The 15,632-nt window shown below is 42.7% G+C and overlaps 1 protein-coding gene across 1 annotated transcript; it reads right to left on the reverse strand.

Moving 5' to 3' along the window:
• Positions 1–2,610: 2,610 nt before the first annotated feature.
• On the reverse strand, positions 2,611–4,998 carry KPRP (keratinocyte proline rich protein). Its single transcript, XM_004618150.2, has 2 exons — positions 4,674–4,998; positions 2,611–4,634 (listed from the first exon to the last, which is right to left on the reverse strand). Exons 1-2 carry the CDS (start codon positions 4,996–4,998, stop codon positions 3,193–3,195), a joined length of 1,767 nt encoding a protein of 588 aa, XP_004618207.2. The 3' UTR covers positions 2,611–3,192.
• Positions 4,999–15,632: the final 10,634 nt, after the last annotated feature.

The following is a 15,632-nucleotide window of genomic DNA, read 5'->3' on the forward strand; positions in this document are numbered from 1 at the left end:
TGATGCATTTGTGTCTTTCAAAAGATTTTAAGTGAATCTAACGTGCTGGTTTGGATGTCACATTGACAGCTAGTATACTAGGCTATAAACACTCTGGAAGCAATCAATGGTTATGTCAATAGATGCTTGACAATTAAAAGAAATTAATGGATAAATTACACATAAAAACCCCATTGTTTTCTGTGAATTCACAAAATAAAATGTGGGTGCATTGGGTGCTGGCCCAGAGCCCATGCCTCCCCAGCTCCTCAGACCTCCCCAGTAGAGAGGGGTTGGGGGAGGGGGTCACAGACACAGCCTGAGGGTGAAATGGCTCATTTAATGCAGAGTTGATAGCATACTTACAGAATGTCTGAGGGGACTAGAGGAAATAGTGTGATTGATCATTTACATACATAAACATCTGAGGAAGTCTCTTGGGGAAATTAACTCAAGGAGACACTCTGTCTCCCAGGGACATCTACATTGCTTTTATCTTTTCCTCTAGTTGTATATTATCAATACTTGCTGTTGTCTGGATAAACACACTAAGAGAAAAGGATCCTAAAACTTACTTCTCTGGGCTATGAGAGGAAGTAAGCTTTTTTTAATACTTAGTTCTCTGGGTTCTGAGTGAGAGCAAGTAAGGCTTTTACCTTAAAACCCAGACTAAGTCCTCAACCCAGTTCTCTTGTCCTTCCCCACGAGCATTCTGTCTCTTAAGTCAAAAGCTTGCATCAAGATCATGTGTTTATGCTTTCTAGAATGTCCCATTTTCAATGCCAGGGTACCTTTGCCATTCACCTGAGGTCCACCCCACCCATGGTGGAACCTCCCTTTTGGGGTGTTAGAAACTGTAGCAACTAAAGCCTGAGTCAAGTAATTATGAGCAAGTAATTATGCCCAGGAGTAGATATATTTTAGACTCAACACAAAGGAAAGGTGAAAGATAAACTTCAACTAAATTAGGGATGCGAGTGAGGGCTGGAGCAATAGCATAGCAGGTAGGGCATTTGCTTTGCATGTGGCCAACCCTGGTTTGATTCCTCTGTTCCTCTCGGAGAGCCCGGCAAGCTATGGAGAGTATCTCGCCTGCACGGCAGAGCCTGGCAAGCTACCCGTGGCATATTCGATATGCCGATATGCCAAAAACAGTCATAACAAGTCAAATAAACATTACTAGTGCCCACTCGAGCAAATAGATGAGCAACAGTATGACAGTGATACAGTGAGAGCATGACAAGCTTCTCTGAGAGGAGGAAAAGGGGCAATTCACTGATGAAGCCTAAGACACTTAGGGTTAATATCCAACATTTTCTGTATACAATCCACAGTTTCTCTTGATGATGTTTCTAGCCTTCATCATTAACATCCGAGAGGTTGATCCCAGGGATGAGAGAAAGACCTTGATAGAGTCAGCCCTTGGACCTAGAGTTTCATACTTCAGAGCTGAAACTGTGAGACCTCTTGGAGGGTGAGGAACTGTTGCCCAGAGTAGAGCCGTCTCCTTATTTCCTCCTAAAAGGAATCCCTTCATAGACTCTATCATTGGTGGTAGCCTCTGAGCACTTTGTATGGCTAAGGAAGGATCCCTTCCCAGGAACACTCATTTGCCAGCCACACAACCTGGCAGTGCTCATCTCATCTTCTCGTGATAGAAGAAAGCACTTCTTCTCCTGCCCTTCCAAGCCTCATCATTATGTAACTGAGACCATCCATGTCTAATGAGATTTGGGAGCAACTGAGGAAGACAGTCAACCTCAGGTGCTCCATTTTCCGACATGCAAAATAAAATAAAATAAAATAAAATAAAACAATTATTTCTTTTGAAAAAGAGAAGGATGTATAAGGGACCAGAGTGATAGTATAGTGGGTAGGGCATTTGCCTCATGTGCAGTCGACCAGGGTTCAATCCCCAGTATCCCATATGATCCCCCCACTGCCAGTATCACCAGAAATAATTTCTGACAGTTGAGCCAGGAGTAGCCTCTGAGGATCACTGTGTATGGCCCAAACCCCTCTCCCCCCAATGGGTGTCACTTGCACAGGCTAGCCCAGAAGGCCTTCGCTACTCCAGGGATTCCTTCCCCCAAGCCGTGACTCCATAAAAGTCACCCCAGAACTAGGTGACAGACCCAAGCCAGGCCTGAAATGTCTGGCCCTAAATTGAGAAACAAGAATTAACTTCACAGAATTATTATATGAATATTATTATTATTCATATAATATTATTCATATTATATGAATAATAATGAGGATTATTCATATTCTTTCTTTCACCCATTCTTTTCCTTCAGGGGCCAGAAACACTGAGGGGACATTGAATATCCACAAGTCAGGCCACTCTGTCCAGTCTAAGGGAAGCTTGGCGCAATAAATTCAAAAAGTTAAACTAAGTTTTTAAAAACTCCCAAAAAGTCAAGAAAGTGATATAAAGATATCTCATAGGATTTAATTCCAAAGAGTCTAGAAAGTGGAGTTAAGACACCTCACAGGACTTAGTTGCGGAGGTAGAATGACATTTATTGTTCTATGACTTATTGTTACATGACATGTCCAGGGCGCTTGGGTTTCCATCACGATATGCTATGGTTCAAGCTACCAACACACAAATCTTGCTAAGGAGCTTTGCATGCCAGGAAGTGCAGAGGATTTTAGGGATATTGTGACTCCATGCAACTGGACATTTTCAACTTAGTGTGCCGAATGAGACAAACATTCCTGGCACAGGAAACAATTCCAGAAATGTTGCAAGACAGTTGCCTAATAGTATAGCGAATTCTTTGAGTTCTAGGAAATCCATACACGCTCCTGCGGTAGGTCTGGGGGTAAGGAAAATGATCCCAAGAGGAGGCTTTGAAAGATGGGCTGGATTTCTGATGTATGAACTGGCGATGAGGTGGCCGTGCAGGGCAAAAGAGTGACAGAAGCTCCGGAGCAGAGATTCAGAAGGCGTGTGCTGGGAACACCCAAGAAGTGCTCTGCTGGTCAGACTGGTCTGACTATGAGGAAGGATATTTGCCAAGAGCAGTCTGATGAGAGCCAGGAGAGAAGCCTGACATACAGGTGGGATGGTATGGTTCCTGGGATGGTATGCAGAGGAGTTGGAACCTCACCTCTGCCGCAGGGAACCTCCTAGTGCGTTTGAACGATCAAACAAGCACATTGGAAATTGGGGCTGCCTGTCACGGGAGGGTTTCTCGCCAGCTTCTTTTAGAAATAGGCTCCCTTCGCTCTGAAACCGGCTCCGCCTTTCGCTCCGAAACTGGCACCTCCTTGGTCTCCACAACCGCTCAGCCCCCGAGGCTCCGGAAAGTCTTCACAGGGTCCGAAGCTACCACTCCCCTCGTGCCACTGATTATAGCCACCGGAGCCGCAGCTGGGGGCCTCGGTGTCCAGGTGGCACGGAGTGGACTCCCGGCAGCCTGCATCTCCTGGGCGCGGAGATGCGGCGGGGCCCGAGCACGGGCTGGAGCACCGCCGGGGCTCGGGGCAGGGCTCGGGGCTGGAGCAGGGCGCCGGCAGGGGGACCGGCTCCGGGAGCGAAGGGGGCTCGCGGCGCTCGCAGGGCTCCGGGAGCGGGAACGGATCTTCGGGCCCACACACCACCGGGCGAGGCCGCGGCCGCGGGGCTGGGCACGGGGCCGGGCGGGGAGCGGGCTCGGGATACAAACAGGGCTCCGAGAGGCGCCGGGGTGGCGGGCACGGGCGGAACTCTGGGCTCGGGCACCGCTGCGGGCGCGGGCGCAGACGGGGCGCTGGAACCGGGCCTCGCTGCACCGACGGCTCCGAGCACTGCTGTTGCCCCCACGAGGGACGGAAGCTCGGGAGTGGCCGCGGCCCTGCGCACGGTCTCAGCTCCGGGCAGGAGGTGCCCCAGGAGGAACGTGGAGCACAACTCGCCGAGCAGCGTCCGATGGGCGGGATCTGAGCTGGGCACCTCCTGGGTGGCACCTGCTTGGGACAGCACGGGGAGGAGATCTCGATTCGGCACTTGGGTCCGCATCGCTGAGAGCTGCCCTGGGAGGGGCGCTGAGCACAGCCACTGTGGTAGATAGGCTCGGAGCGGCGGGGTGGCGTGCAGTAGTTGGCGGAGGAGCCCGAGGAGCAGCCGGGGGGCAGGTAGCTGCCGTAGCAGGGCTGAGCCCGGCGCGGCGGAGAGCAGCTGCGGTAGGGGGGCTGCAGCCGGCGCGCGGGGAGGCACCTGCTGGCGCTCTGCGAGCGGCGCTGCTCGGGGTAACCCGAGTACTGGGGTGCATATGTGCCGCAGGAAGCCCGGGATGCGCGCTGGGGGGCGCAGTTGCTGTAGGAGCCTCCGCACCCGAACTGGGGGGCGCAGCCGTTGTAGGAAGGCCCGGACTGCAGCTGGGGCGCGCGGCTGCCGTAGGACGCCTGGGGCTGGCACGGGGGCGCGCAGTTGCTGTAGGAAATCCGGGATGGGTACTGAACCCCGCAGCCGCTGCCGCCGTAGGAGCCCTGATACTGGCCCTGAGTGGAAAATCTCCCCTGAGGCTGGCACATCGGGGAGTATGTGACGTAATTCGGGACCGCCTGGGGAACTGCGTAGGGCACGTAGGTCTGAGCTGGACATTCCACGAAACACGTTTCTGTGTAACAAACTGGAGCGCATCCCACGTAGCAGGTCTGCAGAGCTCCTGGAGCTCCACTTGGCACGTAAGACATTCCAGTCCCGCCAGCAGCCTGGCATTGCACGTAGGAACCTGAAGGCTGGCACTTCCCTTGAGCTGTCATAGACTGGCCTGAGGTCTGGCCATTCCCCTGGGTGGTCTTAGCCTGGCCTGAAGACTGGCATTTCACCTTGGTGGTCCCAGCCTGGCATGGAGCCTGGCATACTTGAACAGGGCATGGTGCAGGGCACTCCATCACTTGCATCTCACACGGAGCTTGGACCAACACCTGGCTGTTGGCGTAGGGGGACGGGGAAGGGTAGAAGTAGGAGCCCTTCACACAGCACTGGGGCAGCGGCAGGCAGCACGTAACCTGCTGCTGCTCACACATGGTTCTGATGGAGGCGGGAGAACAAGACCTGCGAGTGAAAAGATCAGGGTTAGAACGCGGGGTGGTGTCGGGGGAGGAGGGTCCCGCGGGGAAGGCTGGAAGGCATTCCTCTTCTTCCAGATCCTTTCCTCCTCCCCTCCCGGACCCCAGCCCAACCTTTCCCCAGAAGTTCTTACTGAGTTAACAGGACACAAGATTAGTCATCACTGCCCAAAGACCCCTGTCTTGGACCTTCCAAACGACCAGACAGAGTTGATCTGGGGACTTCAAAGGCACAGCCAGGGCTGCTGGTTAACCTGGGTGATGGGGAGGGGTGGGGCGCAGAGGGGGAGATTCCAGAGTTGAGCATAAGAGGGCGCTGGTGACAAGCGAATACCAACACTGCTCAAAAATCGAAGTACTTGTTGAAAGAAGTCTCAGAAAAGTAGTTAAGACCCTGCTCCAGAGTTTATGGGTAACCTAAAGTGGGGACTCAGCACCCATGAGCTTGGCTATTCTGCACACATACTGGAAGGGCACGCATATGTGCAAATATGTAAAATGAGAATCCCATTTGGGCACCTTTTATACTCAAATTATCCACTGGAAACTAAAAGATCCAGTCAGTTACTGAGCAGTCCTAACCCAACATAAAATGCTCACTTCTCTATATTCTATTTTTCCTAAATGAATTTGATTAGATAGATCCCCAGAACCTTATACAATAAAATAAAGCAAAACAGAAACCATACACAAGCAAGCAAACCTGCCTTGGCAAAGTTCCAAAACAACATGGCAACTTGCCAAAACAGGTTGCTGGTATTAGTCACCAGGAGTGGAACAATGTCTGCTACCTCAGGAATGTTCACTGCAAGCCTTAGAGAGGCAGTTTGGTGTTATAAGATGGGATAAATTCAGAAGGTGCCAGCTATCTAGTCAGAGTGACTTCTCCACAGCACGAACATCAGTGATACATTCCTGTGTATCCATGGGGAACAGAGGCCAACCTCCTCACCTGTGTGTTCCCTAAATCCTCAGTTTGTATTAGCAGTCCAAAGAGAGCAAAGTAAGGGATTTTATTTAAGTATATTCTCCTCCGGGCTGGAGCGATAGCACAGTGGTTGGGTGTTCACCTTTCACGAGGCCGGCCCGAGTTCGATTCCTCCACCCCTCTCGAAGAGCCCGGCAAGCTACCGAGAGTATCGAGCCTGCGCGGCAGAGCCTGGCAAGCTACCCGACGTATTGGGTATGCCCAAAACAGTAACAATAAGTCTCTCAATGAGAGACGTTACTGGTGCCTGCTTGAACAAATCGATGAGCAATGGGATGACAGTGACAGTGACAGTGATATTTTCCCCCAACAAATCACTTCTCAATATGCTCCTTAAATATTGAAAATACTTCAAGTGAAAGACAAATCCATTATCCAAGAGAAAATATCTAAATATATATGGAAATAGATCTTATATATAATAAGGTATACTTTGTATATGTATACTTTATTAGTTTCATCTCCAAAAATCATAAAGGTGGTAACATGATGATTCAAGGGTATATATGCTCTTTGGCATAGTAATCTCCCAGAAACAATTGCTCACCAGAAGGAAATTAGTCTGAAACTTTTCCAGAGAGAATTGTCAAATGAGCTAAATAATGCCTCAGGACGGGACCAAGTCAAAGGCAAATATATTTAGCCCCAATATCCAGATTCCTCACATGATCTTCACAGATATTCCCTAAAGGATCACCAGACTTCCCTCAGACACCACTCTTCTTCCTCTTCCCAATCTTCTCCCCTAATTGTCTCAACTTTGTGAATCTGGTCACTGCTTGAGCATCATTGCCCTCCCCACAACTCCCCAGTCCCAAGACCAAAAATCCTATACTCACCCTTCTCACAGGTAAGCAGTCATTCAGGCTAAGGAATCTGGACAGAGGGAAATCTTTATATAAAGGCTCCTGGGCCTGGCTAAGACCATGAGACAATCAGTTGGCATCTGTCTGGTTCATCACCCAGGTTAACATTCCAGCAGGCAGCTCCCTCCCTGTGTGCCTGTCCTTGTAATCACCTAGGAAGTGTGGGAGTGTCTTGCTTAAATGTCTGCTTCTGGACTATGAAGAAACATAATCTTATTCTCATTCTTTCTATATACCCTATTAATTTCATCCCCAGAAAATGTGAAGATGGTGGAAAAGATAATTCAAGACCCTACCGTTCTCTTTGCCTTGGATTCTTATCAGATTGTTCATAAAAGAGGGCTGTTACCGTAACTTAAAGTAACTGAAATCACCTCAAAGAGAGAAGTAACTCTACACCATGAAGACAAGGTTGGTCAGAGTTGACTCAAACATCCCAGCAACTATGTGGCCCTTATAACCAATTTGAGTATTAATTTACTCATCTACAAAATGGTGATAATTGAATCTTTCCTGCATTGTTGGGAGGATTAAGGTCATCATTTTTTACAAAAATATCCAGTGAAGAATAATATCCAAAACATCCAAAATCTGCTTAGTGAATAAAAGATAGCAAGAAATGAACTATAAGAACAACTGGATTAATGCTTTTTTTGCTACATTCCTGTCATGAGCTCAGCATCCTGATGACCTTACAGCACACGCTCAACTAACATGTTGGAGTTCTTGAAGACAGTATAATGTAGGGCAGAAATATTACTCTAAAATCACATGAGGTACAGTCAAGTCAAGAAGGGCTATCTTTTGCTTACACAATGTTTTCTTACATTGTATTGTAAGCAATGATTACCATTTAAAAGCAGAGATGTTTTTCTAAGATTTTATATATATTCAGATTTTCTTCTAGCCAAAATATCTGGTGTAGGTGAACCAACCCACAGTCATGAATAACAGCTGTAAGATAGGACATATACTTTTATGTTCTGCAATTTTTCATCATCTTTACTATATACACAATGCTTCTTTTTTATTACTATGTGTGCCTTTTGGGGGTGGAGATAAGATTTTAAAATAAACAGTGGATCCTTCTGGCTGTATTATTTCACTTGTTTCTGTAGCCCTCACAGTGTGGGATCAAATAATCCAACTATTCTTCTTGTGGATGTTTACCAGAAGCATACAGACATAATAATTCAAAAATATATATGCATCTTATGTTCATTGTAATGTGTTTTATATATATTATAAAGGAGGTGAAACTTTAGAAATGGTAAAATGAACCTATAGAGACATATTAAGTGAAATAATCTAAGAACAAATATCATATGGTTTTACTCCTCTATAGAAACTAGAGAAGCAAAGCAAATAAACAAAATGAAATAAAAACTAACTCAGATTCTGACAAAAGAATAGTAACTACCAGAAAGGAGGATTAAAATTACCTTAAAATGATTACAGGCATGAATTGTATTGTGGTCAACAGAGACTAGACTTTTGTCAAAATTGTGATCCAAAAATAATACATACAATAATTCAGTATATGCAAATGCAAAAATATAAATCTCTCCACCTGAAACTTATAAAATGTTATGAGTCTGTATTGTTTTAATCAATGTAAACTAAAGATAAAATAGTAAGTAAAAAGAATAAAAGGAGGAGAAAGAAAAAGAAAAAATAAAATAGAAAGAAAGGAGAACTTTTTGAAAAGTCATAGGACTACTGTGTGAATTAAATGAGATAACTAGTGTAAGGTACTTGATACTTTATAATTATCTATAATCTAATTATGAAATACTTATAGTGAGCTTCCTGGACTTCTTTTGTTTCCTCATATAAAGCTGGGAGTGAAAATATTTACTTCACAAAGGAGTCACGAGTATAAAATCAAGTGTACAAAAGTTCTTGGTGACCTGCAGCACAGACTCCAATAACATCTATCAAATCCTTCCTACTGACAAGTCTCTTTAGGATCTGAGTTGTGGTTCATTTCAAAAAGGTCTCTAAGGTATCTTTCCAAAGCTAAGTTAGAACACAGACTTTCACATGTTCAGAGTAACCAAAAGCCCTCCAGCTCTTCCAGAAGCATAATTATCTTATCCCACAATAGCATTCTACAATGAGGACTCTGAAATCCAAAGAGCTGAACCTGTCTAAATTCTAAAACTAAAAACCTATCTAAATTCCAAATTCTAAAAGGACTTGTGGCAGTAAAGAATGGTGCAGAGGGAATATTCATGGTCTCTCTATTCCCATACCAGGACTCTTTCTTCCACAATGTGTACATTTTGGCAAAGGCACTCTAAATTTAGATAGCCCTGAATTTAACATTGCCTAGACCAAGGAAGTAGTAAAAAAGCAATGAAGAAAGAAAACCATGTCTCTCACATGCTTCTCTATAGAATGTACACTTCTTGGAGTGAGAATTTCTTAATAATCTTTCTATTGTGATTCTTTATTTAAATAGTGGATGAATGAAGGGATGGATGGATGGATGGATGGATGGATGGATGGATGGATGGATGGATGGATTACATGAAACTTGGTTCATATATCATAAGAGTTCAATTATAGACCAAGGAGTTCTGTAACTCTTGTTACTTCTTTTTCACTAGGGGGATAAGGACCAGGGGATGGACCCAGAATTTAAGTTAGAGATGTCAGAGTTTTCAATCTTATCTATAGAAAGGGATGAGGCTATTGATAAATATTTATGTAGTTTGAAATATAAAGAGAAATAAAATCATAAAACTATATCAGGGATGGGGCTAGAGTGATAGCACAGCGAGTAGGGCATTTGCCTTGCATGTGGCCGACCCGGGTTCGATTCCCAGCATCTCATATGGTCCCCCGAGCACCACAGGAGTAATTCCTGAGTGCAGAGCCAGGAGTAACCCCTGAGCATCGCTGGGTGTGACCCCACCGCCCAGAAAAAACTATAACAGGGATATGTTTCCGACATATTGGAGTAAACAATATCAATGCAGTGATTTATGATATTGACATAAAGATGTAAAAACATTAAGTACATGGATGTCTAAATATATTAAGTATATGTATAGACAGAACAGAGATCAACTTATATATTTTAAAAATATAAGGATAAAATCAGAAATTATACAGGGCTTAATATACTTAATTTACATGCAGTTGACCCCAGTTTGACCCCCAGTACCGCATATTGTCCCCTGAGCACTGCCAAGTGATCTGTAACCATAGAGCCAGGAATAATTTCTGAGCACAGGCAGATGTGGTCTCCCTACCACACACACACACACACACACACACACACACACACACACACACACACACACAGAGAGAGAGAGAGACAGACAGACATACAGACAGACAGAGACAGAGAGAGAAACAAAACAAAAAATCTGGAAATATATGGTACAAAATGTGATAGAATAGATTTTATGAAAAAGATAAAGGTACAAAAAGAACTTGGACAATATGGATACTTTGGACAATAATTGTATATGTGTTAGGTCTCCTACAATATTTAAAATAACCCTGTGGGGTCATAGCTGTGATTATTTCATAAACAACAGTGGAGAAGTTTAATTAGTAATTTTTGCAAGTCTCCAGCATGAAAATTGCAGAAATAGGATTCAAGCAATAGGGGCCAGAGGAATAGTACAGTGAATAGGGTACTTGCCTTGCACACAACTAATCCAGGTTTGATCCCCGGCATCCCATAAGGGTCCTCAAGCAAAACCAAGATTAATTCCTGAGTATAGAGCCAGGATTAACCCCTGAGCATAGCCAGGTATGGACCCAAAATAACAAGGAAAACCACAAACAATGTTATCTGTTGGGGACTGCTCAGGACCCTGAACAAAAGAGGACCCTGAAACCTTTACCCTGGACAAACCAGAAAATTCCATTACCAGCTTTGCTTGACCTGAGGCACAGGTGCCCTTGTGACAAAGGAAATAGCCAAACTCAAGAGGTAAAAGTAGCCCAGGGCAGTTAACTAAGAGACGCCATTAAGCCCCCCATTAAGTAGAATACCTTCCTCTACCTTGTGCATTCCTCCTGCCAGATGCTCCTGCCAGATAGACCCTTGCCTTCCCCTCCCCACTATTTCTCAATCTACTCTTGAAGAATGTTGTAAGCCCACCTAATACACCCCGAACCTTTCCTTATTTGGTCTGAGAAGACACTTCCCTGATGATTGACAACTTATGTACCAACCCCCTGCTAAGAAAAGTATAAAACCAGCGTGGCAGTTAATAAAGTTGCCCTTGATCGGCATGTGTCGTCTTGGGCCCCCTATTTATTATCCTCACTAGTTTTATTTCAGGTCGGAACCGCTCACAGAACCCACCCAATTAGGAGCGCTTTCCACTGTTGTCTCTCCGCGGGCCAGAGAGATCTCCAGGGGAACGCGCAGTTATCTAGCATTTGAGGCCTTGGAAGCGACTATATAATGAGATGTCATTACCTCAAATTACAGATATACAGAGAAATATTCTGTTTTATTATTTAATGAAAACCTTTTCTATCAGAACTTTTAAGAAATTTTGGTGCCCCAGTTCACTGAACTTTAAAAGAATTTACTGTTTTAGTATTGCCATAATCATTCATAAAGGCTAGGACGTATATAGGTTTTCAGTGTTTACAAATATGTCATTCTAGAATCTTCTGTTCATTTTATTTAGTCTACCTCCCATCACCACAATACCTGGACCTATGAGTGAGATTCACCTCTGAAGTGGAAGCAACATTTGTCATCTGAGTATCTTTACTTTTTTTTAATTGAATCACCATCAGATAGTAACAAAGCTTTCATGTTTGAGTTTCAGTCATACAATGATCAAACACTCATCCCTTCACCAGTGAACATTCTCCACCATCAATATCCCTAGTATACTCCCCACATTTTCTGACCCTCCCCTGCCTCTGTGGCAGACAATTTCCTCCATACTCTCTCTCTACTTTTTGGCATTATGGTTTGCAATACAGATACTGAGAGATCATCACATTTTGGTCCTTTACCTACTTTTCCTACACATCTCCCACCTCGAACAATTCCTCAACCATAATTGTCATAGTAATCCCTTCTCTATTCCAGCTGCCTTCTCCCCCAGTTCATGAGACAGGCTTCCAACTATGAGGTTATCTTCCTGGCCCTTGTGTCTACTGTACTTGGGTGTCAGTCTCCTATTATGTTATTTTATATTCCACAAATGAGTTCAGTCCTTCTAAGTCTGTCTCTCTCTTTCTGACTCATTTCACTTAGCATGATACTCTCCATGTCCACCTACAAATTATACAAATATTTACATTTTTATACAAATTATTAATTTATTTGACCTATTTCCCCAAGATCTAACGTAGTCAGATTTTACCAATCATCAGAAATCCTCTTTCTTAAAGCTTTTTATCCATAGACCTAAATTCAATAGCTCTTATGCTAAGTTAACATTATGCTTAAACCTCATAATACCTGTATGTTAACGAGGAAAAAGGTAAAGGCAAAAGGCTTGCAATAAATTGCCACAATAGGCTATTTAAACAATGAAGAAACAAGGCCTCCTCAAGCTTTGCCAGAGGGAACAAAGCCAGGCTAACACTCAAAAGTGGAAGAACTAAGCAATTCTGTTTGCAACCATCCTGAATAGTAGTATGACATATAAAAGAGGAAGCAAGAACAATAAGAAAAGAGGCAAAGATCATCAAATAGATGAACAGGCAGATATAAAGTTATAGAAAGATACAAAGGGGAGAAGTTGGGGATGGAAATGCATAAATTTAAAAAATGAAAAAAAAACCCAGGGGTACAGCAAACATTAACACAAAGTAGAATCGTGTATTTATTTTAACGATTTTCCATGTTTTGTAAATCTGATAATGTTGCCTTCATTAAGATAAATGATACAGAGCTGGAGTGATAGCACAGCGGGTAGGGCGTTTGCCTTGCATGCAGCCGACCTGGGTTAGATTCCCAGCATCCCATATGGTTCCCTGAGCATGGCCAGGGGTAATTCCTGAGTGCAGAGCCAGGAGTGACCCCTGAGCATTGCTGGGTGTGACCCAAAAAGCAAAAAAAAAAAAAAAAGATAAATGATACAATATGTTTCATTATACAAGTTACACTTTTGCATGTAAAGAGAGCTGCTGGCTTCTGAAAGTTTTGCATCAAACAATAATTCTAAGTATAGAGCATAACAAATCCAACTACTTCTATTTTTTATTTATTTTTTGTTTCAGTGCTACAGGTGGTGCTCAGGTCTTACTCCTAGCTGTGCACAGGAATCACTCCTGGTGGTGCTCTGGGTAATAATAAGGGGATGATAAGGATCAAATCCTTGTTGGTTCTATATCTGGCCCTTACATTTTGAAATTGTAATACATTCCCAAGCAGCTGTTGTCATGGCTAATGGAGATTTCTGAAAACATTTGATGAAGTGCTCAATCTCATAGATGTTAAATTTTTGGAGAGAGTGATGGGAACAAATTTTTGGAGAGAGTTATGGGAACCCATTGGCAAAGGTACACAACAAGCACAGCTTACTTCAGTTATGGGGAAAAAAGCCTCTTGTTACATTTTGTTCCTCACAGTTTCTCCTAGTGTGGACTGATTTAAAATATCTTCATTTAAAATATCTTATTCTCAAAAGATTTTCCTCTCCTCAGAACAGCCTTTTCTATCCTTCTCACCCCACCTACCTTTCCTCCCCTACTAGTAGATATATGCCAGACACCTGACACTTCCATCACATTTAGCTCGTACACTAATATATTTATCAATCTTACAAGGCTCTCCCCAACAAGGTAAAGCAGGGGATCTTGGTACTCCCTACAGTATCTCCTAATAGAACTTACTGATGCTGCTCTTCTTCACTGATATAATGTTTTTTTTTCAATTCATGGTGACTTTCTAAGTAGCAAAAGATTGTGCCCAGAGGAAAGCCAGGTTCCTAGACAGTGCCGATTTAAGAGTGATTGAATTAAATTATGAAAGTCAGTCTAGTAATGTGGCAGGTGTCAGTGAGAGGAGGTGGTTGTCTTCTGGGACATAAAGCACTTCAGTAAACATACTTGACTAGAAAAGTTCAATTTTACTTTTTAAATTGAGTATAAAGATATAGGCTAATTATATTTAAATGATTTGTTTGCTTTTAGTTATTAGTTACAAGATAAACTAATTTTTTGAAGTCTAGAATAAAGCTAAACCTACTAAGTAGAGCTAAATCCACCTTCCCCCCTTAATTTTAGTACATTCTCAGGCAATTGTCACAAGGTCAATAGAGATTCCTACTTGATCAGATAACCTCATAGAGGGTAAATTCAGGTTTATCCTAAGTACATTCTTGAGACTGTTATCAGTATAAAATTACTCTGATCATTAATGTTTTATATCTATTTATTGGTTTGGGTGTCACATATATATTTTCTTAATGTTTACATCTGGCTATATTGTCAGGGATCACTTCTCATAGGACTCAAGAGACCATATATGATGCCAGGGACTAAAATATCTATTACGATTTGGTGATATATTATATCACCAAACGTGATTTCAGTTATATGCAAGGCAAGTGCCTTACCCATTTTACTGTCTCCCTGCCCTAAGGTCTTTTATTAACAGAAAAAGTATGTTAAAATTACACGATATCCACAAAAATCATTTAAATTCACTACTGGATTGTCTAAATTCTGAAGTTATTCTTCAGAATAACTTCTAATAATATCACATTGAAATTATAGGAAGTGATATGGAAACAGAGAGAAGACTATATATTGATGGTTATAATTAAATATACAATTTAGATATTAGTGCCAATATAGAATAAGATATTTATATAATAAAATAATATATATCATTCAAAAAACATAAGTTAAAACAATATTAAATAAATGAAATATACAATTCTTCATTCAACATACAAAATTAAAATAGATCAAGATCAATGTAAGAGCTAACACTATAAAGTTATTAGAACAATATAAAGATATAAATCTGATAGTCATGGGCTGGGGAGATAGCACAGTGGGTAAGACACTTGTCTTGCACAGTGCTGACCAGATTCTAGCATCAGCACCACATGGTTCCCTGGGCCTCACAGGAGTGATGTTTGTAAATCTGAGCACTGTTGGGTATGGCTCAAAAACAAATACATAACCCTTATGATCTTTGATTAAGCAATGGTCTTTCATATTTATCAAAAGCTTAAAAGACTATTAAAAATGCAATGTGAATTTCATTAAAAAAAATTGTGGGGAGGCACACCTAGGGATGCTCAGGGGTTACTCCCGGCTCAGCACTCAGGAATCACTTCTGGCTGTGCTTGGGGGACCATATGGGAAGCTGGGGACCAAACCTGAGTCTACTGCCTATAAGACAAGCACCTCACCCACTGTACTATCTCTCCAGTGCATCACTAAAATGTTTTAAACTTTTGAGCTACAGATGGTAACAAAGGCACGTATCTTCAAATCATATATCTGAAGAGGAATATTTATCTAGAATCATAAAGGAACTTAAAATTCAATAATAAAAGCTATGACAATCTCAGCAAGAACAATGAATTTCAATAGACATTTGTCCAAAAAGACATATGAAAAGATCCTCAATAACATTAGTCATTAAGGAAATGCAAATCAAAAAATACAATGATATACTACCTCACGCCTACTGACATGACTGTACTTTTTTAAAAAAAATAAGCAATGAAAAATATAGGGGAGGATAATAAGAAATTTGAACCCTAAGTACCTTAATAATGGGA

Source organism: Sorex araneus, chromosome 3 (assembly GCF_027595985.1).
Source record: "Sorex araneus isolate mSorAra2 chromosome 3, mSorAra2.pri, whole genome shotgun sequence".
Lineage (NCBI taxonomy): Eukaryota > Metazoa > Chordata > Mammalia > Eulipotyphla > Soricidae > Sorex > Sorex araneus.